A 24,016-nucleotide genomic window follows, 5' to 3' on the forward strand; every position below is an offset into this window, starting at 1 on the left:
CTATACCGCTGATTCTCGCCTATGGTAGGGACGATAGCCGACGTCGTCGTAGGAAAGAGAGAGATGGCGCACGAGCGCTAGCAGAATTTGGCGCCAACATGACCATGGGCGCTCGTGCGCGATGGCCAAGTCGCAAACGCCGCCACCGAACTTGACAGTGACCACCATCGTTTGAACGACAACCTTCACGCCTGTCGGCCTCATGTGCCCTTGTACTCTTTTGTGAGTATATGCTTATTGGGCCAGACAGGGTCTTCACTCTGACTGACTTTGCTAATATTATTTTTGACCGTTGAGACCTCAGAGACCTCCCCAGGCCGACAGGATCATCACATCTGCGATCAATCCGATAGCTCTCCCGCGTCGCCTTCATGGTTAGACTTTCACGCCCAGGCGTGGCGGCGACCTTTGTGTGGGTTAATTGAAAGGTACATGGCGAGCACTGCAAGCAGGTACGCGAGTCAAGGTACGCATAGCGGGGTGATTTGCCCGAGCCACCCGAGTAAGTTGTAAGCGATGTTTATCACCAAGAGCTCAACACTTGGATGAGAAGTTTACTATACAGAATTTAGATAGGATATTTGCACTGAGGTATAGGCATGAAAGCAGGCCTCACGATGTGAGTAAGACACTGTCGATATCGTGCGAGCTGAGGACCAACCTTGGTAGCTCGTTCAGCGGCGGGAGGAGTCAGGCTCGCACACCGCCGGCCTTACTTTCCATGGCTAAAGACAACAAGAAAACAGGCAGACCTCCCGAATACCTTCCGAAGTAAGGCTAGAGCATCAACGCCGCCGGCATGTGCGATGAGGTGGAGAGAGCAACCCATACAGCACAGCACCGACATCACCGACACGTGAGAGGGGGTAGGAGATTCATTAACATTTGAACCTGTTCCTGAACTTGGCTCATCGTCATTTTCATTCACAGAGCCTCGTCTTGCTGCGATGGAGGGTCACGGTCCTCGCCGCCTGTGGCCGTTCGTCAACTTGGGGCGCATCAATGCGTCGGACTCTCCCCTGCCAAGACGAACGGCCATGTCCACGGGGGACTTTTGCTTCCCCAAAAATGATGGACAAGCCTGTCTCGAGGCCTTCAGTACCATGTACCTGGGCTACATTTTAGTATATATACAGCAAAACCTAGCGGGCAGAGACCGACCAGTCGACCCTCAACGGCCTTCTCTTACACGCACACGCCACACCCAAGTACACAACAATGCGCTTCTCCACTGCCACTGTCGCGTACCTCACTTCTGCACTCGTGCTTGCGCTCTTCCCCCAAGCAGCCAACGCCGGGATCACCGCCTTCAGTGGCAGCACCTGCAACGGCGCCGCCGGGCTGAACGTCCCCTGCGACGGCTCGTGCCACCAGTTCGACGACCGCCACTCCTTCCGCGTACGTCTCTCCGTTGCGTTTCCTCGCCGAATGCTGATATTGAATGGAACAGGTCGACGGCGGGTCAGGCAACCACTGCGTAACGGCGTTCCAGGATGCGAACTGCCCCGCGGGCGCCAGGGGCCGGCAGTTCTCGTTCACAAACCAGAACGGCGGGTGCCAGAACGTGAACACGGGCACGAACATTCGATCGTTCATCTGCTCGCCGAACAACATCTGCTTGGTCTGAACGGCGTCCGACCGGAGAAGACGTCTGCGCTTTGCCGGTGAGGCCCGCGGTGTTCGTTACAGTGGGGCGTTGGCTTATCGCGTGGCAATGATCTTGCAGAACACCGGTGAAAGGAAACAGTGATGTAGTTTATAGCAAAGCCTGTAGTAGTATCGCAAGCAAATTGGTCGCTGTAGTCGTGATCGCGATGTCATGACCTTGGTTGGTGCCGCAGCAGTTGTCGGCACTCTTTCGACGAGTGAAGCATAAGTGTATAATCATGCCTGACGCATTCTGGCTACCGCTGGAAGAAATTGAGTTGATACATTACACACTAACTTCCGACATTTCCGACTCCGGCGGAGACACAACCAGAACAGGTATGATGTCCACTGCCTCCTGAGAACGGTCCACCTCGCACACCGAGACCCTTACATCCTCTGCCTTCTCTTCGCACACCTCGCCCACCGCATCCTTGCCCTTCAACCCTGCCCCTGCCTCTGCCCCTGCCTCTGCCGCCTCCTCTCGCTCGATCATCCCCCACCGTTCATCCATCTTCTCGTGCAGCACGACGTGCTTCTGCAGCGCGACGCTCAACAAACCCGCACCACAGAACCCGAGCAGCACGCGCCACATGAGGCGGAAGCCTGCTGCGAAAGCAGCGCGAACTGCGGTCTGGAGTGATGGCGGGAGGGCGGCGATCGCTGGGATTACGCTGTAAGCGAGGTCGCTGCGGGGTGGGAATGTGGCGAGGAACGCGGGAGGGAGATGGGCATCCAGCTGATTCTGGAGGATTGTGCCGGAGATGGCGACTGCCCAGGCCTACGTGAGAATGAGTCGGAGGATAAAAATCAGAAGACGGAGATAGGGATCAGAAGGAAGACTAGTGCTACTCACGGAGGAGAAGGTCCGGACGAAGAGGAGGAAGGAGAGCGCGGATGCGTTATGGACGGGGTCCAGAGGAGCCATGACGGTGAAGTTCGTCGCCCACAGGAAGCCGAACCCAATAGACGCGATAATCTGCATGGGGACGGTGACGGCGATAGGCGTGTCCGCGTCGATGAGGGTGAACAGTCCGACGCCAACGAGCATCGCAGCCCATCCTACGACCGTCTGTTTACCTCGTCGTGAGCACGATACGAAGTGGTATGCGGGAAAAAAGCTCACAACGAGGCGGTACCGGCCGGTCTTGCTGACGATGATGCCTTGAACGACGGCAGAAGGTGAAATAAAGAGCGCTGTTGGAAAGAAGTAAAGCCCGGACAGTAGTGGCGGGGCGACCTTGCAAGACTGGAAGTATGCAGGTCTATAGCGCGACAGGTCACCTTTGGGGAGCCACAACATGGACGCAAGACCTTACAGATAGACTACGTATACCGTTAGTAGATGCCACTCGCAATAGGTAGGTGGGACTTTACATACATACAACACTGTTGACGACCAAACCGTGGAAGAAGGTAGTGATGTACCTGCGTGAAGAGACGGTGTGGTCAATAACATCATATTAGTACACATAGACTCCAGTCAATGACCCACCCGGAGATGCTGGTGCGGTTATTGATGACGGCAGTGGGAACCTAGGATGATCGCGCGTGAACAAGGAACAACGCTGAAACAATCGAGAGCGTACCACGGGATGCGAGGCTATGTACGCGTCGTATAAGAGTGCGACCGGGAATCCGACGAGGCCAATTGTGAGAGGCACTATCACCTCCACTGACGACCAGGAATATTTGACCCCGGCGTTGGTGAGCGCGAAGATACACGAGGTTGCGCTCCCGATAATTATGATGTTCCCTCTGCGCATGCGCAGTCAGTCGTCATTAATGAGGGCGCGAGAAAATAGACTTACATCCAGTCCATCGCCATAAATGCGGAGGTGAAGCTCTGCACTGGTGGCTTCCGAAGATGCAGGAAAAGAAGGACGATGGTGAATGCGATCGCACAGAGCGGGAGGTTGAGATCTGTATATCGAAGTGAGCGACATCCGATGCTTGCAATGACGGATAGCTCAGGACGTACAAAATAGCCTAGATCGGAGCTAAGAGGTCAGCTATATCTGCTGGTGGTAGTCCGAGCTGGACCGCACCATCGCCAAGATGCGCGCTGGGCAATAGCTCCTCCGATGGAAGGGCCGATGGCGGAGGCGAAGCTGTACGTCCTGCAGTCCATTTGAGAACTACCGCCGGAGTGCATCAGAACTACACTCCACCCACGCGCCGGTCAATGCCTGAAAGAACCCTCTATCTTTGAGGGGAATGAGGTCCGCGATGACGATTGCGACGAGAACCTGTATCGCGCCAGAACCGACTCCTTGTATAGCTGGGAAGTGGGTTAGCGTGAATTTTGATGGTCGCTGAGATACGGTCAAACGTACTTCGGCCAGTGATGAGTATGTCCATCGACGTCGCAGCACCTGCGACCGCAGAACCTACACCGAAGAACAGGATTGCGATAAGGAGGACGTATTGTCGTCCGAAAATGTCCGCGAGGCGACCACTCATAGGTAGTACAGCCGTGCAAGCGAGTGTGTAGGCGGAGGAGACCCATACGAAGGAGTCCGTGCCGTCAAGGTCATGGATGATAGAGGGAAGAGCGGTAGAGACAGATGCCTGCAGCAAGTCTATGTCAGCGTCTCCGGTAAAAGAGGACGTTTTCAAGATATGGCACATACCAGATCAAGGGCAGTGAGAAAGAGGGATACGCAGAGAGCGACGAATATGATCCAGAACCGCCAGCCCCGCCTCTCGGTGCGTGCTTTGGGGATGGAGTCTGAAGACGTCGAAGGGTCGGAGTCCGATACTGAGGACGACATTGAGCAGCTCGGGTTCGTGGGTCAGTAGTAGTGCATGCAAGAGCCTCGACGATATCGCTTGAGATATATCTCGGGCGCTGTAGGCACTGGAGCGCGAATGGGGACTGCGGGAAGTGGATCATTCAGCGAAGACGCGAAGAAAGGTACTGGTATGCAGGATACTTGCCCTGTACGCCTCTTTCGCTTCCGACGCCACCGTACTACGTACCATGCACGCAAGCTCCTCGCCATGGAGAAGTCCGAGTTATGGTCCATCGTGACCACCACCGGGCATCAGTTGTTCGGACATGTCGCAACGTCGCGCCAGTGCCCGGGCCCACCGTGATGCTATGTCCCCGATGATCCCTGAGGCGAGCTGAACGATTACTGGTCCCCTGTGGATTGTTGTACATCTTGAATCGATGTAGCGACTGTAGCTGAACTTCACTCAGAGGTTGTTGAGAGGAGTAAGTCCTGGAACCAGTGTCATTTCCCCGGGATCTTCGATTTGTAGTCCGGTCGGCATCTGCCGCCACCTAGCACTTAAGGAGTTTCAACTTCTCCTTTTCCTTGCTCTGGCACCAGATGACCGCAGCTGTAACATAAATTCTATCAGCAGAGCATCGCGAAGTTTTTGAGCTTGAAAGAGGACACACCGAATAAGTTCTCTTACAAGAATGCTTTAGTTGTTTTGGCTAATTTTTACGTTCGCAGCACTTCGCAGGGATCGCATCCGTGTCACGCCACCAGCCGCCACGCGCGGCACTGGACAAGAGCAGACCGCTTGTGTCGACGCCAGGAGGTCCGCGGGTGTCCTACAGAACGTAAAGTGCCAAACAGAGCCGCAAAGAACTGGAACGAGTGTAATTCAATAAGTACAGCAGGGAGGGGAAGTACAGGGCGGCGCTAGGCCCACAGTACGGGAGACAGATCTCTAACTTATACACAGCAAAATGAGCGAACGCGGACTCACATAAAGATACATACTTAACCTCCCCCCAGCGCGATCTCAAGACCGCCCATCAGAATCCCGGTCGCGCATCGACACCTCCACGACAGAGCCCGGGGTCTTCTCCACCGGTGCCCCCTTCTCCGAGCCTTCTGTGTTCTCCGCCGGGGAGACGTCACTCGCTTCCGGAGCCTTCTCTGCGTCTACGCCCGCACCCTTCTCCGGCCCTTTCATCCCGAAGCGGTTGTCCATCTTCGTGTGCAGGGGCACGTGCTTCTGCACCGCGACGCTCGCGAAGCCGGCCGCGCACAGTCCGAGCGAGATGTACCACACCAGGCGGATGCTTTCCGCGAACACGCTGCGCACTGTGTCCTGGAGCTCGGGCGCTAGCGACGGGATGAGCGGGATCCCGCTGTACGTCACGTCTTGCCCTGAAGGGATGAGGTCCAGGAACGCAGTGGGGAGGTGGGCCTGGAGGCGGTTCTGGAAGATGGTCGCTGAGATGGAGGATGCCCATGCCTGGTAATCAGGTGTCGTCAGCATACGTAAAATTTGCGACGCGGCGGTGGACGTACCGAGGAGAATGTGCGCATGAATAACAGGAAGCTCAGCGCCGCTGCGTTCTGTGTTGGCTCGAGCGGCGCAAGCACTGAGAACGTCGTCGAGTACACGAACCCGACGCCGATTGCGGCAATCATTTGGAACGGGATGGTGACCGCGACGTGCGTGTTCTCGTTGAGCAGCGTCAGGAGGCCGACGCCGATGGCCATCCCGCACCAGCCGATGAAGTTCTGCGCCTGTATTAGCAAGGCTCTTGACTGATTGGATACGGAGGCTTACGATGAGGCGGTATTTGCCTGTCTTGCTGACGAGAATGCCCTGCAGAATCGCCGAGGGCGAGATGCAGATGACTGTCGGGAAGATGTACAGCCCTGACAAGAGCGGCGGCGCTATCTTCGCTGCCTGGAAGTACGTCGGGCTGCAAAGACGTCTCAGCTATGCTCATGAGCATTCTGCTGATGCGTGTCGCTCACAGGTAGACTACGCCATCATAGAGTCAGCACAACGAGCAAACAGACACGGAAGCAAGCGGCTTACAGGTGATGCTGTTCGCGACCATGATGTGGAAGAATGACCCGATATATCTATTTGCGATGTATCAGTCTCTGCACCGCCTCTTTAGGAGATGCGGACTCGCCCTCCCAAAGTCGTTCTGTGTTTGATAATCGCAACGGGGATCTACAAAACGTGTTAGGAGTGACTTGCACACGCAGGTACCGCGCGGTACTCACTATGGGATGTGATGCCCAATACGCATCATACGCCAGCGCGCCGAAGAGCCCGAGGACGCCGATGACCAGCGGGGCAATCACCTGCGCGGATGACCAGGGGAACCGGATCCCTGCCCATGTGAGGCCGACGATGCATGATGTCGAGCTCGCAATGATCAACCCGTTCCCGCTTTTGCGACGTCAGTAGGCTGAAGCAGCGATCGTACGGCGGTACGTACATCCAGTCTACCGAGAAGAACACCTTCTTGTAGCTCTCAATCGGGGGCTTGCGCAGACGCAGGAAGATCAGGACAACAGTGAACGCCAGGGCGCAGAGCGGAAGATTGATATCTGCATAGCAGTAAGTCATCCAGCTCCGAGCACATTGCATGAAATCATGCACTCACAGAACAGCCTACGGAAGCAATTGCAATATTAGCTCGTGTCAATGCGCGCACAACCTTAAATATGGGTGCTTACCATCGCCAACTCGCATGCTGGGAAAGTGCCCCTGCAATGAAAGGCCCCGTGGCCGTTGCAAAGCTGAACGTACTGCAAGGCCAAGTTCAGTGCATTGGACTTTACGCGATCCATGGGATGCAATGCTCACGCGCCGGTGATGGATTGGAACAGCCCTCGCTCCTTCAGCGGTATGAGGTCTGCGGTGACAATCGCGACCAGCACCTGGATCGCACCGGACCCCACGCCCTGTATAGCTATGCGCGGTCCGGTCAGCATCCGTGTGAGAACGAGCGCGCTGGGAGAACATACTTCGGCCCGCAATGATCATGCCCATGCTCGTCGCGGCGCCGGTCACAGCGGAGCCGGCGGCGAAGAGGACGATAGCGCCAAGCAGAACGATTTGCCGGCCAAAGATGTCCGCGAGGCGGCCGCTCATGGGGAGCACGGCCGCGCATGAGAGCGTGTACACGGAAGAGATCCAAACGAAGGAGTCCGCGCCTTCGAGGTCATGGACGATCGACGGCAGCGCCGTGTACACAGAAGCCTGGGCGTGTGCGCGGAGAACGTCAGCGTCGCGGAAAGTAGCGCGAGAAGAGTGGAACGTACCAAGTCGAGGGCGGTGAGAAAGAGGGAGAGACAGAGGGCGAGGAAGATGACCCAGAAGCGCCATCCGCGCTTCGTCGGAGGCGGAGGCGTGGGCTCCGCCACGGTGAGCTCAGTGGGCTTTGTGTCTTGCGGCACGGTGCCCATCGATGTTGACGACGCGTTTGCGGACGCTGGGAGAGACATGATGGGGGCTCGCAGCAAGAGTCGCGCCGCTCCTGGTGCTATCTGTCATGACTGAAAAAGGACTGCTCCGGCGCAGAGCATATTTGGCACGATCTCGCTTCCGCTTCTTGAGATGGAAGGTGGGTTTGAGCGCGATTCGCCTCACCGATCGCACGCGCCCGGGACGCGCGGGCGGCGCCGGCTTCTCATAAACCTTGAGGCTGTTGTGATTGCTAGGGCATAGCCATGCACATGCCCAGCCCCGGAAGATGCACCGGAGGTTTGACTCGGAGGAGAATGTCAGATAACAGAGTTTGGGGAAAGAGGGGGAATGCCACCCGAAAAAGGTGGGGCATGTGGAGGAGCACGGGAATGAGAGTTCGGGCGAGAGGTCAACTCAGTTGACCAGGAAAGTTCCGCGCAAGATGAGGCCCGGCGCTGGCCCGCAGAATGCATCGTGCTGTGAGATATCCGGACGGTGGAGTCTGAACAGAAAACTCCGCGCCGCACCTTCTGCCGCGGAAACACGCGGTCGTGCTTCCTCGGATTTCTCAGCGGGTCAGAGCGGGCCACGCAGCGGTTTATACCCGCTGGATCCAAAGGGTCGTTTGCTTGATACTGCACGTATTTGTCCGACGAGAGAAAACCCCGAGGCAAAATTGACCACGATGGAGCGTGAGGTGCAGAGTTAAGGTGGCGTCGAGGTGGCGTTTGGTAGACTTCGTGGCGTTCGGCTGCTACCACGTGGCATGCCTTATCGGGGTGTCCGGAGTCTTGTCGTGGTACATATGATACAAATGGTACAAAATGTCAAACGAACTCCAATGATTGTTGCTCACCAGAGTACGTATACGACTTCTCCCCTCATTCTCGCTATGCATGTACTGCACATCTCAGTGTTGAGCCTTGCTGTGCTCTCCAACCACGCCCAACACCCTCCTTCAGGCGCCCAGTTGAATGAAACGAGAAATCCCGCATCTAACGGCATAAAATATACCCTTTCGATTTCGTCTTCGGAGCGCTAGAAGCGTAATCTAAGCGGTCAGTTGATTTCTCCGCATCTTGACCGGAGATGACTCTCGGGCCCTCTACTACGCTGAACAGCAGCCGTTTACAGGTGCCGTGTATAAGCCACCGTCCGCAGAACGGATCTAGTGCAAACTAAGGCTTGCAAAAGGCTTGCGTTCATTTATTAACCCGAGTTGTGGAGTTGTCGAAGTGGTCGGCTGCTCACATCATCGGAAAATCCGCAGCTTCTAAACTCAGGAAGCCATCGGCCTCCCACGGATGGATTCGCGGACGGTCTAGCGCGTGAAGCCTATCCCATGCGCCCATGAGGGCGCGCCCCAGTTCCAGCTCCCCTTGCTTCCTCCCTCCGTCCTCGAACCGGTCTCGTAGCTCTGTGACTGCCTGTAAGGGCCACTTCGCTCACGATTTTTGCCACATACGCATCTGGCCCTTGACAACCGGCCCCGTTCACCGTACTTGGAGCCTAAGGCCTTCCCGCGCAGACGGGAGTGCTGGTAGGGCAGAAGACCCCCTTTCGGAGAAGCTGGGATGGCGTCCCCTGGCATCTTGGTGCCAAATGCACATTTGATAGGGTTATTGCTACAGATGCTCGCTACGGGTGCGTTTCCAATCCCCATGCCTCTGTCAGGTCCCTGATCGAGACGTCTACGCGTACGCGCCCATGCCATAATATACGCGACGTCAACTGTCGACAGGCGCGTACTTCATCTACCTTCCACAATGTATAGTCATTCTCCGCAAGAAGCTGCGCCAAGGGCTCTCCATATGGCTCCCCATTGCGTGTGCGCTCATGTGCATTACGACCACCATTGTACGTTTCGATTTCATGGAAGGAGAGCACCTCTCAGGGCGTCGGCTGTACAGGATCTAATCGTGGAAATATGGCGAGGCTACCATGCATTCTCCGTCAAGGGCAAGATGCTACCTAACCCGAGCCTGTTCTATGCGGATCCCGCAACACCGGAGTCGTTGGTCAAGAACGCGCTAAACGTCATCGTCGCGCTGATTTCGGATGCCATCATAGTAAGCCATATAGCACTCGGACGACCTGGGAACTGCTAATATCGGGCCTAGACATATCGGACGTTCATTATCTGGGACATGAGCATCGCTGTCATACTCATTCCCACCGGCGCGATCCTTGCCAACATCGGTGAGTTCAAATGTTACATTGTGCTGCAAGCTCGCACGTTTGCTGAGCAGTGGATAATACGCAGCTATCGGCATCTGGGCAATGTGGACGCTCTCGCGCACGCACCCCGGCGACTTGCTGGTTCTTGCAGACGTCACGGTCCGGATACGCTACTTCTTCATCCTGACGTTCTGCGTGAACATGCTCTGCGCGAGCCTCATCTGCTTCAAGATCTGGCGCGTGCATGTGTTCGCGAAGCGCGTCGTGGACATGTCAGCGACGAAGAACGTACTGGAGATCGTCATCGAGAGCGGTGAGTAGAAACCCCGCGAGCTGGGGGTGCCAACGGGATACTAAACAGCGGATCGTACAGCTGCGTTGTACTGCGCGTACTTGTTCGCTCTCATCGTGACCAGCAGTGTAGGGTCCAATGTGTTCTTCGTGTTCCTTGACCCAGTAAGTTCCGCGTTGGCCTTAGTCATGCGTACCCCATGCTTACGCATTCTCATAGCTACCACCGGTGACCGTACGCACACATTCGCTTAGCTCCACGATTAGACCAGATATTGACCGCAGCTCCTCTAGGCTGTCATCTTTTCGATGCTCATCGTTCGCGCACAAACAACCCCGAAGGAGCCGTCTACCGGACAGCGGAGCAGCATCCACTTCTGGAGCCGCAGTTACGGGCCCGGACTGAGCACTGTCGCGCGCCGCAGCGACGGCTCGCTCGCGGACGCGGAGATCAATGTCAACCTCCAGCACATTACCGATAGCGTGACGGACTCCACCGTAGTGGACAGCACGTCGCGAATAGGATATCATCCTGGAGAGAGGGGGAGCTCGTCGCGGGAGTATGAGCTGAGCAAGATGGCTTAACGGTCGTGGTAAAATGTGATATACCTGCGCCAGTGCTTGGATCTTGTAGCTGCGCTATGTTGCTTGGACTGTTCCTGTATTCGGTCGCGTTGCTGTATGTTAGAACGTAGTTTACGACCTGGCACGTACATAGTATGCATTGTTGTCCTCGGAGGCCCTCCTTATCGTAATTTTTGAAGTGCAAGTGACGGCGACGGGTAAACGCAGGATATTGTGAACAAAAACTACTGACCCGACTTTGTCCCCTCGAGAGCGACCTTCGTAAAGTCACTCGAGTAAATATGGCGCATGACATGTTTCCCATCACCCTTCCTGCGCAGACAGCGAAGCTTGACCGGTCAACCTAAGCACTGGGCGATGCTAGATGGTCGTTATAGTGAAGTAGGCCTAATGTTCACGCGTCCACGCGAGGCGCAAACCGCGATAACCTTGTCACAGTCTAACATAAGGAATATACACAGATCCTGCATTTTCAACGAGCTGGTTGAGAGGGTCACGGTACACACAGATACCTCATTGGAGCTTGCGCCTGTATTCTTGAGCTTTAGTTTGAACGCTTGGACGCGTGGTATCCGAACTTGCCATGAAAGCATGGAACAAGTCCGAGAACGTTCAAAAGGATTCGGCTGCGTTGATGAAGGCCATTTGCACCCCTTCCTCCCACTTTCCTTCATCACCCAGGCCCCAGGCGTGTCTCCGACAGGGAGCAGGTCGCCGTCGCTCAGCAGGCTGAGCTCGCCAAACGCGGCAACTTGAGGCAGCGAGTTTAGCGGGAGAACCGTGATATTGTGACTGTGGCGTAACGAACATGTCACAAACACGCCCGAGCGTCGCGTCGCCGCCGCCCGCGTCGTCCTCACCACCACCATCGTCGTCGGGCACGATGGCCACGTTTTCCGACGGCGAGGACGTCATGTCTTCCTCTTCCCGCCCCATTTCCCCTCCTCTGTCTATCTCGCAGTTCGACACAACCGACAGCATGCGGTTGCACCTGCAGGCGCTGCTCGACAACAAGGAAAAGCAGCTCCAGTCAGCGGCGACACTCGGCCACCAACTCCTCGCGCAGCGGATGGAGCTTGAAGAGCGCATCCGGCAGATGCAGGAACACGAGCTGGATGCAGGAAACGCGAGTGGCAGCGAAGACGGACTTGACGTGAGCGCGCGGGAGCGCTACCGGGAGCTGGCGGATTCGCTCAAGGCGTGGGACGCGGAGAACGAGCAGTTGACGAGTGTTTTCGGCGGACCCAAGGTGTGTGGCGTGTTTTTCGCACTGGAGATGCCTAACTGAAGTACATGGCATTGCTTGAGCAGCCTACGAACGGCGTGCATGCACCCGCAGCGTCGCGTCACGCGGAAGGCTCGCGGAGTGACCACGAACGGACGAAAGGTGCAGCAGCTGGCCCATCCGCAGCGCAATCGTCTCGGCGTGCAAAGAATGCAGCCCATCGCGCTGATGACGTTGGTAAGCATCTCCGTGCATGCCACCTTGATAGACGCGTTCGCGACTAATCACGGATCGCAGAGTTCGCGTTTGAGATCGGAAGTGGCCTCCTAACGGAAGTTCGGAGGTTGCAAAGTCTGCTAGGGGAGCGTGACAAGGCGATCCAGGACATGAAGGAGGAGAAGGATGACCTCGAGAAAACCGTCGAGACCCTCCGTGGCGCACTCCGACAGCAAGAGCAGTCCGCAGACAAGTTCAAGGAGGAAAACTGGAATCTCGAAGTTACCCTCCAAGAGCTACGCACGCAAGCAGCAGACGCGCAAGCCACGGCGCAGCGTCTGGAGAGTGAGAACAAGAGGCTCACCAGGCAGCTTACCCATACCCGCGAAACGGCCGATCAGCACAAGAATGAGGCGGAGCGTCAGCAGACTGCGTACGAGGAGCTCAAGGCCAAGCACGAGACTGACGTCGCGCAGGCGCGTAAGCACGCGGCGGGCCTCCAGCGCGACAAGTCCGATCTTCAGCAGGCCCTCGACTCGATCAAGGCAGACGCAGCCAAGCAGAGCCGCCGTCTTCCGCGCTTTGGCTCTCCGCTCACGCCGAACGGTGCTACCGCCTCTGAGATGGCCACTCCTGCGGAACACGACGATGACGACGTCTTCAGCGTGGCGGGAGCATCGACGCACAACCGCAAGAAGCTGGACAATTCAGGCCTGTTCCCGCCCGACGGTTTCGACTTCGCGGACGAGTCCCCTGATCCGTCTCCCTCACGTCCCTTCCTCGCGCCCAACCACCCCAGCAATGAGATCGAGGCTCTTCAGCAGCGCCTTGCTCATGCTCAGCGACAGATCAACACGCTCAAGAGCACGCTGCAGCGCGAGAAGGAGCTTCGCATGGACTACCGCCGCAAGCTTGAAGCGTCCCCTGGCTTCGCGATTGAAGAGGAAGAGATTGAAGTTGAGGAGGAGCCTGAGCTCTCGAAGCCGAAAGCGCGCCTCACACCTTATCGCACGATTCGTGGCCGCGGTCGTGGAAGAGGACGAGGTGGGCTTACGCTCACCCAACGCCTGGGCATGGCCGCGCACAGTCCTGCTTCCGAGTTCGGCGACGACGTTGACAACGAGTCTTCCCCCGCACCACCGGTTCCTCGCTTACCCGCTGCATTCCGTCCTGAAGATGCCAAGAACTTCATGGAGGACATGGATGAAGAGGAGCCTGATCTGCAGGCCTCGCCGTCGCCCAACATAGTGTCCAACCGCACGAGCGTGGATGGTATGGATCCCGCGTTTGCGAATATTCTTCGTCGATCTGCTTCTGCAAGCTCTCTCCAGCAGAATGTAAGCCCTCTACAGGAAAGCGTTCTTGCGCGCGTGGCTCGCGGGGGTACACTCCCTCGTCGCTCTCGCGGCGGTGCTGCGTATCAGGAGGCGCGACCACCATCCCTCGTTGGGCAGCCGGAAGCCCTTGCTGCAGAGCTCGGCTTCGGTATGATCGGTTCGCCAGGAGCCGACGACCTCAAGCAGGAGTTCGAGGCAATCGAGACGGCCGAGTTTGGTGTACAGACCGACTTTGAGGCGTCCCCTCCTCCACCCCCGCCACCGCCAATACGGGTCACTCCTGCGACGATCGAGATGGGCGTGCAAGCCGAGCCAGAGCCAGAGGCGCCAATCCCGCGCATCGAGGTGTCCATGCAGACCGACGAGGAGCCAGTTCCTGTTCGAACGGATGCCGAGGTACAGTACGATATCGTCGAGCCGTCCGTTACGCTGCTGTCCGCAGGCGTGAACACAGACGCGGTCGCGGAGCCCGCACTCCCACCACCGCCTGTTCTGCCGGTCTTTTCCGTCGCAGAAGTGCAGACTGTCGCCCCGACGGTTTCTCATGCGGAGATGCAGACGGCGCCAGAGCTCGTGTCAGTGGTTGCCGCGACGTCCGACATGAACACCCAAACGCAAGCTCTACCTCAGCTCGTGACTGCGTCTGCCGAGACGCAGACTGCGCTTGCCGTTGCTCACGCGGGAGCGCAGGCGGGCGACGTCTCACGCCAGTATCTCGACACGTCTGTCGGCGATTCAAGCGGAGACACCACCATCCAGGCGCCACGGCCGCCCTCGCTGGCTCTGAGTGATTCGAGCGGGTATTACGACGAGGATGACGCGGTTACCGAGACGGGCTCGATCATGGGCGAGACGGCGCACACCGAGGAGTTCACGGACGCACGGAGCGCGCTCATGACGCCGACGGACTCACTCAGCGACTACCACTCCATGATGACCGTTTCGGACGCAGACTTCTCCGACTCGGGCAGCGAGGAGAGTATCAAGGCGTCGCGTATGGATAGCAGGAACGGCAACTTCTCCGCGATGTCATCGACGGCGTCGATCCCCCTCACGTCGCCCACGTATGCGATGGCGCACTCCCCGTCGTCTCCTGTCAAGCCACAGTTAACATACGAGTCAATGGCTGTGGAGACGGATGCGATTCCTGAGCCGCCTCGGGTGGTACTTGTCGACGTCGAGGTGCAGGCTGAGCCCGAGCCTGAGCCAGAACCAGAGCCCGAACCTGAGCCGGAGGTAGCGCCAGTGCCTGAGCCGGTGTTTATTGAGCCTACTCCTGCGCCGGAGCCCATACCGGAGCCGAAGCCAGAGCTCAAGGAGATGTCTGTGCAGACGGACGAGTGGGTGCCTCCTGCGCCTCCTGCCCCAGTTTCCATTCCCGCTCCGGTTTTTGTTCCCTCTACTGCGGCCGTACCGGTACCCACCGCCGTCCAAGTACCCTCCACTCCCTCGTTTGCTCCCGTCGTGCCCTTGGGTCCATCCGTCGCCTCTTCATCTGCATCCGGTGCTTCGGCAAACGCGCCGTCAATCCCCACCGTGTTCCGTGTTGGGCCTAGCTCTCAGCAGTTCCAGTTCATTTCACCCCCCTCGTCGGCGGGCCCGACAACGACAACGACACCCATCCCCGCCGTGGTCGCCGCTCCCTCACCCAATACCACTATCCGGGACGCGAATGCCACCTTCATCGCCCGTCCCCGCACCTCCCACTCGGATCGGCGACAGTCCATCGAGTCCACCCTCTCGTCCGCCATGGACGACGTGGTCAGTCGTTCGCGCACGCCTTCAGTGTTGCCGAATATCGACAAATCGCGTCCACCCATGATGGTCCTCCCTCCACCACCCCGTCAACCGCCCCCGCCTAACAGCATGTTACCCCCGCCGTTCATACCCGAGAAGAGGATATCCCACGACATGCCACCCCCTAGACCCTCCTCACCACCCCCTCCCGAGCTCATCCAGCGCGCGACGACGCCCAGTCTCGGCGTCCCTGGACGAGGCACCATCGGCCGGTCGCACGGCTCGATGCCACCATCGCAGCAGGGCCTCCGCCAGCTGCCATCGACAAGCAGCTTCCGGTCGGCTGCCAACGCCGCCGCCCGCGCACCCCTCTCAAGTCCGTCTGCGCTCTCGTTCAACCTCAGGGACCGCGAGCGCCGCGAGTTGTCCTCCGCGTCGCTCCACTCTGGTGGCCAGAGCATCGGTTCTCAGCGTTCGTCGATCTCATCCGAGAATCACATCTTCGACCACATGCGGCGGCACAGCAACGCCGAGGTGCTGAACGTGCCAGAGCGTGCGCCCCAAGCTGCGCCCGGTGGTGTGGGCTCAACGGACCCTACCATCATCCACGCCATTACGCAGACGATGATCGGCGAGTTCTTGTACAAGTATACTCGTCGGGCGATCGGGAAGGGCCATGGGGAGCGACGACACAAGCGCTTCTTCTGGGTACACCCGTACACGCGTACGCTGTACTGGAGCTCTGCGGATCCTGGCTCGTCAAACGTCACGGAGTCCAGTGCCAAGAGTGGTAAGCGATCTTTTTCATGTCGCGTGGTTGTATCCTTCTCTGACCTCACACAACCAGCTTATATCGAGTCCGTGCGCACTGTAATGGATCCTAACCCAATGCCACCGGGTATCCACCAGTACAGTGTGATCGTGTCTACGCCTCAACGGGAGATGAAGTTCACCGCGCCCACGCGGGAGAGACACGATATCTGGTACAACGTGAGTTTGGAGATTACCCAGCCTCACTGCAACGAATGCTGATGTTGGGCTTAGGCCTTGACGTACCTCCTCACGCGGCCAGGCCAGATGCACGGGGTGCCAGGTGCCCCAGGTCCCGCACCACCGATGAGCCCCATGTCCGTCAATGGCGATCTTCCAGGCGACGAACCGCAGTACCGCCCCGGCATGGTGTCCAGTCCAGAGAGCCAGCGCAGCGCGCGTACTGGCCGGACAGGACTCAGCGGCGAATCATGGAATGTCACTCCGCGAGGCCAGCGAAGTCGTTCCCAGATTTCGCTAGGAGGTTCGATGGGCAAGCGTTCCGGCACGCCCGCCGCCGAGTACCTTCGTTGGGCTCACCAAGAGACCCCGAGTAGTCCAACGAAAGAGTACGAGCACATTCCGGCCGGCCCAGACGAAGAGGACCTGGACTTCGAGCTGCACGACGAGACGCTGTCTGACGGCGAATTCGAAGGACTCGAGAACGTGCGAGCCTGCTGCGACGGTCGTCATACGGTGGGCCGCTCTGGGCGCCATCATCACCACCATCACCACGACCACCCTCCTTTGAAACGAGAGGCCTCGAAAGCGGGCGAGCAGCTGCTCGATCCGAACCCGATGGACCTGCAGCGACCGGTCTCCCCGGCGTGGTCGTTCCGCTCACGAGCGGGCAGCACGGCGTCGCACGATGGCGGATTTTTCTCTAGATTTGGGTCGCGGCGGTCGACGAAGACGGTTCCGGGCGCATCATCGGTTGGTCTGGATACATAGGGTCTGTTGGATGGACGTTTCCCTTTTTCTTCTTCTCGCGCACTTAGCATGGTCGTAACCGTAATCAACGTTGGCGTTGCATGGTTCTCATACACTCCCCTTGAGCTCTCCCCATCTTCCTCCATGCTGTTATCGTTCTGCTTGGCTCGTACCACTCCTTGATAATCCCCAATTCTTTGTTTTATGCATGATGCATCGATCTATCCTGCCCGTTCCTTTCCGTCCTAGCCTGCATGTATCCAGTTATTTTTGTGCGATTACGCAGTATACACCAAACATTCCTTGATCACCACCAGCTCCTCGCGATCCTATATGGGCCGGATTAGTCGAGTGCCGCATTCGCGCTCATGATCAAACTCTGGTTGAGGGTTCGTGTTCATGTCGATGGTCCCTAGATCTAGGTGCGCCTTCGATCTTTTTGCCCTCGTAAATCACCTTGTCGCATATTTCCCCTCCCGATGATATTATCGTAAGTACTCCCGCAATTCAACAGACGATCTCGCGTTGACCTCGATATTTGCACAGTTTCATTCCATGGCACATGTAACTCAGCAGATCGGTAGCACTTCAAGCTTCAGCGCCCAGCGCTCAGCGCAGAACACCGCCCATGTAACCTTCTTGTGGTACATTTCCCGTGTGTATACCAGCTTCACATCTGCGGAAGTTCCGAACTACTCATAGGAAGCTTGTCGTGAGAGGATCCGTATCCTTGCCGGCCTAGTCTAGGTACCAGTGGGCGGGCGCTGTTGCGCTGGGGGTCCGAGCTAGCTTTGCCTCATGGCTGGGGGTGAATCTCGTCCAAAACTCCCCATTTCCTCTGCATAGCTGTCATCCCATCCCCACATCTGTACTTCTCATGTTGCTGCTTACTGCCATTGTACTTGCTGGCTCCTTGCTGTGCCACGCTGCCTACCGAATCTTCAAGAAGAGGAGCAGGCAGCAGCCGCTGCAAAACATCCCGGGCCCTCCGTCTGAATCCTGGTTGACCGGTGCGTCTCTGATACCGATCCGTCGATTGAACACCTTTCTTACGCGCTCCTCTATTCGCAGGTGTTGTCTTCAAACTGAATGGCCCGTTTTCCATTGCCTACCGCGAGCACGTACTTACAGCGTATGGGCGAGTAATCAAGTTACCCGCACTGTTCGGGGTAAGTGCGAGCTTCAAGCAGAGGATAAGATGTGTGCTCATCTTTGTACCAGGATATACACTTGGCTGTGTCCGACCCGCTTGCGCTCACTACCATGTTCGGGCGTTATCGCGACGAGTTCGACGTTAGCGAGGGCGCCACTGAGTACGCAGCGACAACGTTGTGCGTGATTATCACTGAGCTATCAACTTCGTAGGGCATTCAACACCGTCTTTGGTCCAAGCGTGGTCGCCACAAGAGGTAAGCTTCCCGGAAGGCCGGTAGAGACTGGAGAGTTGAGCCGTCGGCAGACAGTGAACATTCCAAACATCGAAAGCTTTTGAACCCAGTGTTTTCGCCGCGGGTCTTGCGGGAGACAGTCCCGCTGTTTCATCAGGTGGCGCAAGAGGTCAGTGGCGATTTCTGTGCATGTTCGAATGTATGACACTCATTTCACGTCATCTACGCCTGCTCAGCTCGTCAACAACCTGCTCAGCACCGTCGGAAATAACTTCGTTGAGGTGGAGCTATCGGAGACCATCAGTCGATTTTCACTCGAAGCCGTCGGTCGCGCGGCACTTGGGTACTCCTTTGGCCCCTTGGCTGGACATGGAACGGACTACAGTCGTGCTCTCAAGATGTTTGGGTGAGTGTTCCGGCACGTTATGCACATTAAACAACCTCATTGACGTGTCTTCGTGCGTAGCGCGGCGTTCGCACAACTAGTAGTCTGGCGTCCCCTTCTTCCGTGGCTGAAGAGAACCTTTCCCTCCTGGCTGCTGAGGTTCACCGTGGCGGTGCTTCCCTGGAAGGCCCTACGTCGGATGCGCACGGTATCTGACGAGATACGCGGGATGGCGTCTCATGTTCTGCAACGCAAGATAGCTCTACTTCGTCTCGGGGACGATGCGATCGTCCGCGAGGTGGCGGAAGGAAAGGACCTAATGAGCGTACTACGTAAGTCCCCCGGGTAGCCCCACATCGCCCATGTGTTCATCAGCCTCTTTCAGTGCGTCAAAACATGCAGTCGCATGCTTCAGGGACTGAGTCGTTATCTGAAGATGGCCTTATTGGCCAGATGTCGTAAGCAGACGTCCCGTACGCCATACGCGCGACGCTTGACCAGTCCTGATCCAGCGCCCTCCTGTTGGCGGCCACTGATACAACATCCGCAAGTATCGTCCGCGCTGTGCATTTGCTCTCCGAACGCCCCAGAGTGCAAGAGAAGCTTCGAAGGGAGATACTTGATGCATCCACCCCCACTGGACGTGGAGTTTCCGACCTCGACTACGACGCACTGGCGGGCTTGCATTACCTAGATGCCGTCATACGCGAGACCCTGCGACTGTACGAACCCCTAGTATTCTCTGGTGTCTGCGGCTGAATCGTCTCGTCACAGGTACCCCGCATTCTACATGACGCATAAGGTGTACGTGTCGCTCAATCCGCATCGACGCGATGCCGAACTGATGCTACCATCATCGCAGGTCAACCAAGGATGCTATACTCCCACTGAGCGCCCCCATCGAGGGTGTAGACGGCCGGTCTATCCACGAACTGCACGTACCGGCAGGCACGGTTGTTTGGTCCAACATCTTTGGTGCGAACCGCGATCCTGCCATATGGGGACCGGACGCTGCAGAATGGAAGCCCGAGCGTTGGTTGTCTCCGCTCCCTGGCACAGTAGCGGACGCGCACGTGCCCAGTGTGTTTGCGAACCTGTACGTCCTGCGGTATGTTATGAAGTCGTGACACCGGCTTACGTCGCGCACGCAACAGGTCGACTTTCTCTGCCGGTCCGCGTTCGTGCATGTGAGTCGAGGCATTCTGCGGCGTTGCTAGAAGAGACTGCTTTCTGACGTTGTGTCTCGTGCCGTAGTGGTTATAACCTCGCCCTGGCCGAGATGCGTGAGTTGCATGTGCATCCAAATCATTATGCGCAAGCTTACGAGTATCGCGACAGGAGTAGCGCTCGCGCACATGTCCCTGGCTTTTGATTTCGCGCCCTCGGAACGCGCAATCGTCTGGAAGTTCGGCGGTGTTTACATACCGTCCGTGCAAGGGTCCAACGTTACGCACCCCGAGTTCTTGGTGCGGATGCAAAGCAAAGCATAATCATGACTCGGTACACATCCTGATTGCGCTGTGCAGGGGGGCATCTGATACACGATACATCATAGGCCATTCATTCAGACACGCGCCACGTTGAATGCAATATGCAAACCGTACGCTGACCAACGAGGAGCGGTAGCTACACGCACCTCTCGTGGCGGCGGATCCCTAGAGTTTCAAGCAGTCTAGGTCGATATGTAACGAGAACAGTAGTACGTCCCAAGCCTCCACTCACTTTGACTCGGGGAGTCGAATTTCAGGAGCGCGTTCGGTGTTAAGAAGCGAAACCTGCTACGAGGACATCGCTAGCAGTGCCCTCTTCACCAAGCTCTAATCCTTTTGGGCGATATCCAATGTTGATCTGGCGGAGTGGAATGAGTGTGAGGTGGTGGTAGCCGCACGGCTCCTCAATTGAACGCGCGAGTCGCCGACTCAGCTGAGCGAGGCTGAGCAAGGGGGTGGGGTGCATAGCACGTGGCCGCGTTTGGGCGCCAACTCCACGTTCTACCTAGTCTCCCCTAGGCAGACGTACCGATGAGCGATACGTTCTACCCGACGATTCATGGCAAAGGAACTCCTCCGCTCTGAGTCTCTATCTCGAACCGCAAGTCTGATTTATGGATCTCGTACGCAAGGGACACGCCGCTCGATAAAACGCATAATATGGATGAAAGAGCGGTATGTTTCTGTTCATGCACATCAGCAAAAAGTGTGAAATATCGTCGGTGCACTTCTTCCGATGACCGCCGCCGCTGCTTGGGCTTCCGTATGGTTGGAGCGTACAAGAGCTAGCATGCTGCATCTGCATAAGATAAGTGAGTCCTCTAGCGAAAATATATATCGAGTCTATATCTGTTGACAGACCTTTTCAGATGTTTTCAAAACGCTGTCGCTCGCTCTGATTCGACTCGGACGCGGCATGCATAACGATCACTTTATGACATCGTTTGGTGCTAGTACCCGAGGCTTCTCAATATACAAAACTGATAAATGCTGCAGCGTTGCTGCACGATGAGGCTGACTCGACAATGTCCTGGGCCCTCCGACCACCGACGAGCAAGTACTACCCAAAGCGGATCCCGACGGCGAGCTCAGGCTCGATCGCGACGTTCTCGCCTATATCAACCCACCTTCCCCCTCCTCGCTTTCCTTACCTACCTTTCCCCCACACCACACCCACCGCACTCCCCACCCCGCACTTTCCACCCCGTTCACCATGTTCTCTTCCTTCACTCTGTTCTCCGCCAAGTCCTCTGCGCGCCGGTCGCCCACTGTGACGAAGCTCGACAAGTCCTCGATTTCTTTCCCTCGCCCCTATGACTGGCCCGAGTTCGTCCCTGCTACGCCCGTGTCCCAGCCTGCCCTGCCCCGTGTGGAGATCGACTACGCCCCGGCCTTTGGTTACCAGTCCCTGGGGTGCAAGCTTCTTTCTCTCGAGGACGCGCAGGGGCATGTGGAGATTGTTCAGCGTTCGATCCGTTCCCGTGTTTGAGCTCGTTTATCTTCGTTTATCTTCTCCGGCTCTCTGTTTCGCTCTCGCTGGATTACTGGACCTCAACCTCAATTCCGACGCGCGCTGAAGACCTCCGAGGACCGGGACGATGGACGACACCCTTGGCCGAGACCAGGGGCACGGTGAGGCTGACGGCTGCGGCGGGGCATCTGAGGGATCGGGGAGTCATGACCCTATTGAACTCGTTGTCTTCTCCAATGCTCGACGCCCGTTTGGTTTCGGAAGATCCACCGTCTTTGTTCGTTGCTGCTATCCCTTTCCCCACAGGTCTCTCTTTCCGCAACCCGAAGACGACGAGGACGACGACCGACCCGACCGACACTCAGGACCGAGGACCGAGGACCGAGGAGCATGCTGGCTAGGGCTTGGATGACCCCGTGATGCCGGCGTAAGTGTAACCTTTCTCTTTGTCTCTCCGTGTCGTGTCTTCTCCTGGCCGATGTTCTGCTTGTTCTGTGTTTTCGTCGCCTCGGTGCTCTGCTTGTCTCGTGTTTCGTCCTGTTCACTTCTCGGTTTTTCTTCTGCTTTCTCGGTCTTCGTCCTGGTCTCCTTCCTTCCTCTTCTCCTGGCTTGTTTCGGCTTTCTTCCCTCCTTCGTTTCGGTTCCTCGCCTTCGCTCTCCCTCTTCGTCCCGCTTTCTTTCCCTCTTTCTCATTCAAGCTCGGTCTCTGGTTCTCTGCTCTCTTTCTTTCCATGCTTCTCTGGTTCTCTGCTCTCTTTCTTTCCATGCTTCTCTGGTTCTCTGCTCTCTTTCTTTCCATGCTTCTCTCGTTCTGTTCTCTTTCTCCTTTCTCTCTGACTCGGCTCGCTTCGGACTTGCTCGCTTCTCGCTTCATCTCTGTTTCGTTCCTTTCTGCGATTCGGCTTTCTGTGTTGGCGTTTGGGGTGCGGTGGCGGCGGCTGGGGATCACTCCAGTATTGGGAGATGGCGCCCTCTCTCCTGTGCTGTTGCCTCCGGTCGTCACCTCCGTCGGAGCGGGGGAGGGAGTCGACGGGCCCCTTCCCTCGCACAAGTCCGAGAAGTGAGTACCGCCTTCTGTGTTCCTCGCATTCAGGACAGTTCTGACTTTTCGCACATGTTCGCACATAGGTCATTGGTTTAAGGACCCTTTTCTCTCAAGAGGGAGGGGTGGTCGACTTGGACATCGTTTTCTTAACATGGTGCGCATTCGGCACGACTTTTCTTTGTCCTCTTACCCGTCGCTGACTCGTATGTTATCTTTCGCAGTTGTCCTCTGCTTCTCCAAGTTGATGTGTTCTTTGTGTGCGCGCCGGTACTTTGTTGTTGATACGAAGCGGCGGTGTGGAGAGAAGCAAAAGGAGGTCAGGCCTCTTCCTCTTGTTTCTCTTCGTCTCGCTGCAGGTGAGTATATCCTCCGTCTCGCTTCTTTCTGGGCTTCCTAGTGACACAAGGTCCGCCTGGTTAACCTATCAGGCGGCCTCGTCTTACTCGGAACCGCTGTTCCCGCTTACTATAAGGAAACCCGTCGCCGACGGGCGCCTATTAAGGGTACTGCGTCGACTTGGTCGGTATCTGGAGGCGAGCTCTTGTAATTGTGTGCGGTGTTGTAAACTTGTATATGACACGTTTAATCACATCTATACTGCCGCGACTAGGCTTCGTATGCCAGATGTCAATAAGATACCACCACACGGCGGTGGTTTAGACGTATGATGTCTAATTCACTGCTCCGCCGCGGGCACGGCATGATCATAGCAGAACGCTCTCGTGTGCTTTCCAAGCGTCCTCATTTCTGCTACCGGCGCAGGGACAATCGCCGCCGGGTTGGAGAGGCAAATAGTTCCGGCCCCACCTGATGACGATGCTGCGCGCGGTATCTTAACTGACCGTGTACTTTTTGTCCAGGCACCATGATGGCCTGCATACTCTGCACGCCGCAGTATATGTGACTTGAACCCCTTGAACCCCCGAGAGTGCCGGAAGCGGGATAGCTTGATCACCTCCGGATGCTTTCGAGGGGTCCGGGATCTGTATGTCATTCTCACGGGTAGTGCGGACGGTTCTTCGCCCACTCGCAACAACGCGGTCGCGTCGTCGACAGATGATGGATGATGCTCCGCGCAATGATAGGTGCATAAGG

At 57.0% G+C, this 24,016-nt stretch overlaps 7 protein-coding genes across 7 annotated transcripts; 5 read left to right on the plus strand and 2 right to left on the minus strand.

The window, feature by feature from the left end:
- Positions 1-1,218: 1,218 nt before the first annotated feature.
- On the plus strand, positions 1,219-1,627 carry TRAVEDRAFT_51486 (uncharacterized protein; the record flags this gene model as incomplete). Its single annotated transcript, XM_008043892.1, has 2 exons — positions 1,219-1,398; positions 1,451-1,627. 2 exons carry the CDS (start codon positions 1,219-1,221, stop codon positions 1,625-1,627), a joined length of 357 nt encoding a protein of 118 aa, XP_008042083.1.
- A 306-nt stretch (positions 1,628-1,933) lies between these two features.
- TRAVEDRAFT_51487 (iron permease) lies at positions 1,934-4,421 on the minus strand (the record flags this gene model as incomplete). Its single annotated transcript, XM_008043893.1, has 13 exons — positions 1,934-2,428; positions 2,504-2,719; positions 2,774-2,912; positions 2,967-2,973; positions 3,029-3,075; positions 3,143-3,183; positions 3,237-3,405; positions 3,459-3,570; positions 3,629-3,636; positions 3,696-3,767; positions 3,823-3,928; positions 3,984-4,218; positions 4,281-4,421. The coding sequence occupies 13 exons, from the start codon at positions 4,419-4,421 to the stop codon at positions 1,934-1,936; spliced, it is 1,788 nt and encodes a 595-aa protein (XP_008042084.1).
- An 833-nt stretch (positions 4,422-5,254) lies between these two features.
- Positions 5,255-7,871, minus strand: TRAVEDRAFT_74192 (Mfs1.1; the record flags this gene model as incomplete). The annotated part of the gene is made up of 13 exons (XM_008044293.1): positions 5,255-5,868; positions 5,925-6,140; positions 6,190-6,328; positions 6,384-6,390; positions 6,448-6,494; positions 6,548-6,588; positions 6,642-6,810; positions 6,860-6,971; positions 7,028-7,035; positions 7,101-7,172; positions 7,231-7,336; positions 7,392-7,626; positions 7,689-7,871. The coding sequence occupies 13 exons, from the start codon at positions 7,869-7,871 to the stop codon at positions 5,410-5,412; spliced, it is 1,794 nt and encodes a 597-aa protein (XP_008042484.1). The 3' UTR covers positions 5,255-5,409.
- A 1,343-nt stretch (positions 7,872-9,214) lies between these two features.
- Positions 9,215-11,054, plus strand: TRAVEDRAFT_153746 (uncharacterized protein). The gene is made up of 8 exons (XM_008044294.1): positions 9,215-9,477; positions 9,575-9,690; positions 9,744-9,902; positions 9,954-10,032; positions 10,097-10,324; positions 10,385-10,467; positions 10,523-10,537; positions 10,597-11,054. Exons 1-8 carry the CDS (start codon positions 9,408-9,410, stop codon positions 10,885-10,887), a joined length of 1,041 nt encoding a protein of 346 aa, XP_008042485.1. The 5' UTR covers positions 9,215-9,407; the 3' UTR covers positions 10,888-11,054.
- A 641-nt stretch (positions 11,055-11,695) lies between these two features.
- On the plus strand, positions 11,696-17,456 carry TRAVEDRAFT_66563 (uncharacterized protein; the record flags this gene model as incomplete). Its single annotated transcript, XM_008044295.1, has 5 exons — positions 11,696-12,136; positions 12,199-12,349; positions 12,410-16,192; positions 16,250-16,392; positions 16,447-17,456. 5 exons carry the CDS (start codon positions 11,696-11,698, stop codon positions 17,161-17,163), a joined length of 5,235 nt encoding a protein of 1,744 aa, XP_008042486.1. The 3' UTR covers positions 17,164-17,456.
- Positions 17,457-18,019: 563 nt separating this feature from the next.
- TRAVEDRAFT_51491 (cytochrome P450) lies at positions 18,020-20,453 on the plus strand (the record flags this gene model as incomplete). The annotated part of the gene is made up of 15 exons (XM_008043894.1): positions 18,020-18,152; positions 18,214-18,311; positions 18,364-18,455; positions 18,508-18,551; positions 18,602-18,699; positions 18,767-18,936; positions 18,997-19,247; positions 19,301-19,373; positions 19,428-19,637; positions 19,690-19,719; positions 19,778-20,011; positions 20,070-20,102; positions 20,170-20,198; positions 20,254-20,381; positions 20,442-20,453. The coding sequence occupies 15 exons, from the start codon at positions 18,020-18,022 to the stop codon at positions 20,451-20,453; spliced, it is 1,635 nt and encodes a 544-aa protein (XP_008042085.1).
- A 1,165-nt stretch (positions 20,454-21,618) lies between these two features.
- TRAVEDRAFT_51492 (uncharacterized protein) lies at positions 21,619-22,277 on the plus strand (the record flags this gene model as incomplete). The annotated part of the gene is made up of 2 exons (XM_008043895.1): positions 21,619-21,871; positions 22,183-22,277. The coding sequence occupies 2 exons, from the start codon at positions 21,619-21,621 to the stop codon at positions 22,275-22,277; spliced, it is 348 nt and encodes a 115-aa protein (XP_008042086.1).
- Positions 22,278-24,016: the final 1,739 nt, after the last annotated feature.

This window comes from Trametes versicolor (assembly GCF_000271585.1).
Source record: "Trametes versicolor FP-101664 SS1 unplaced genomic scaffold TRAVEscaffold_10, whole genome shotgun sequence".
NCBI lineage: Eukaryota > Fungi > Basidiomycota > Agaricomycetes > Polyporales > Polyporaceae > Trametes > Trametes versicolor.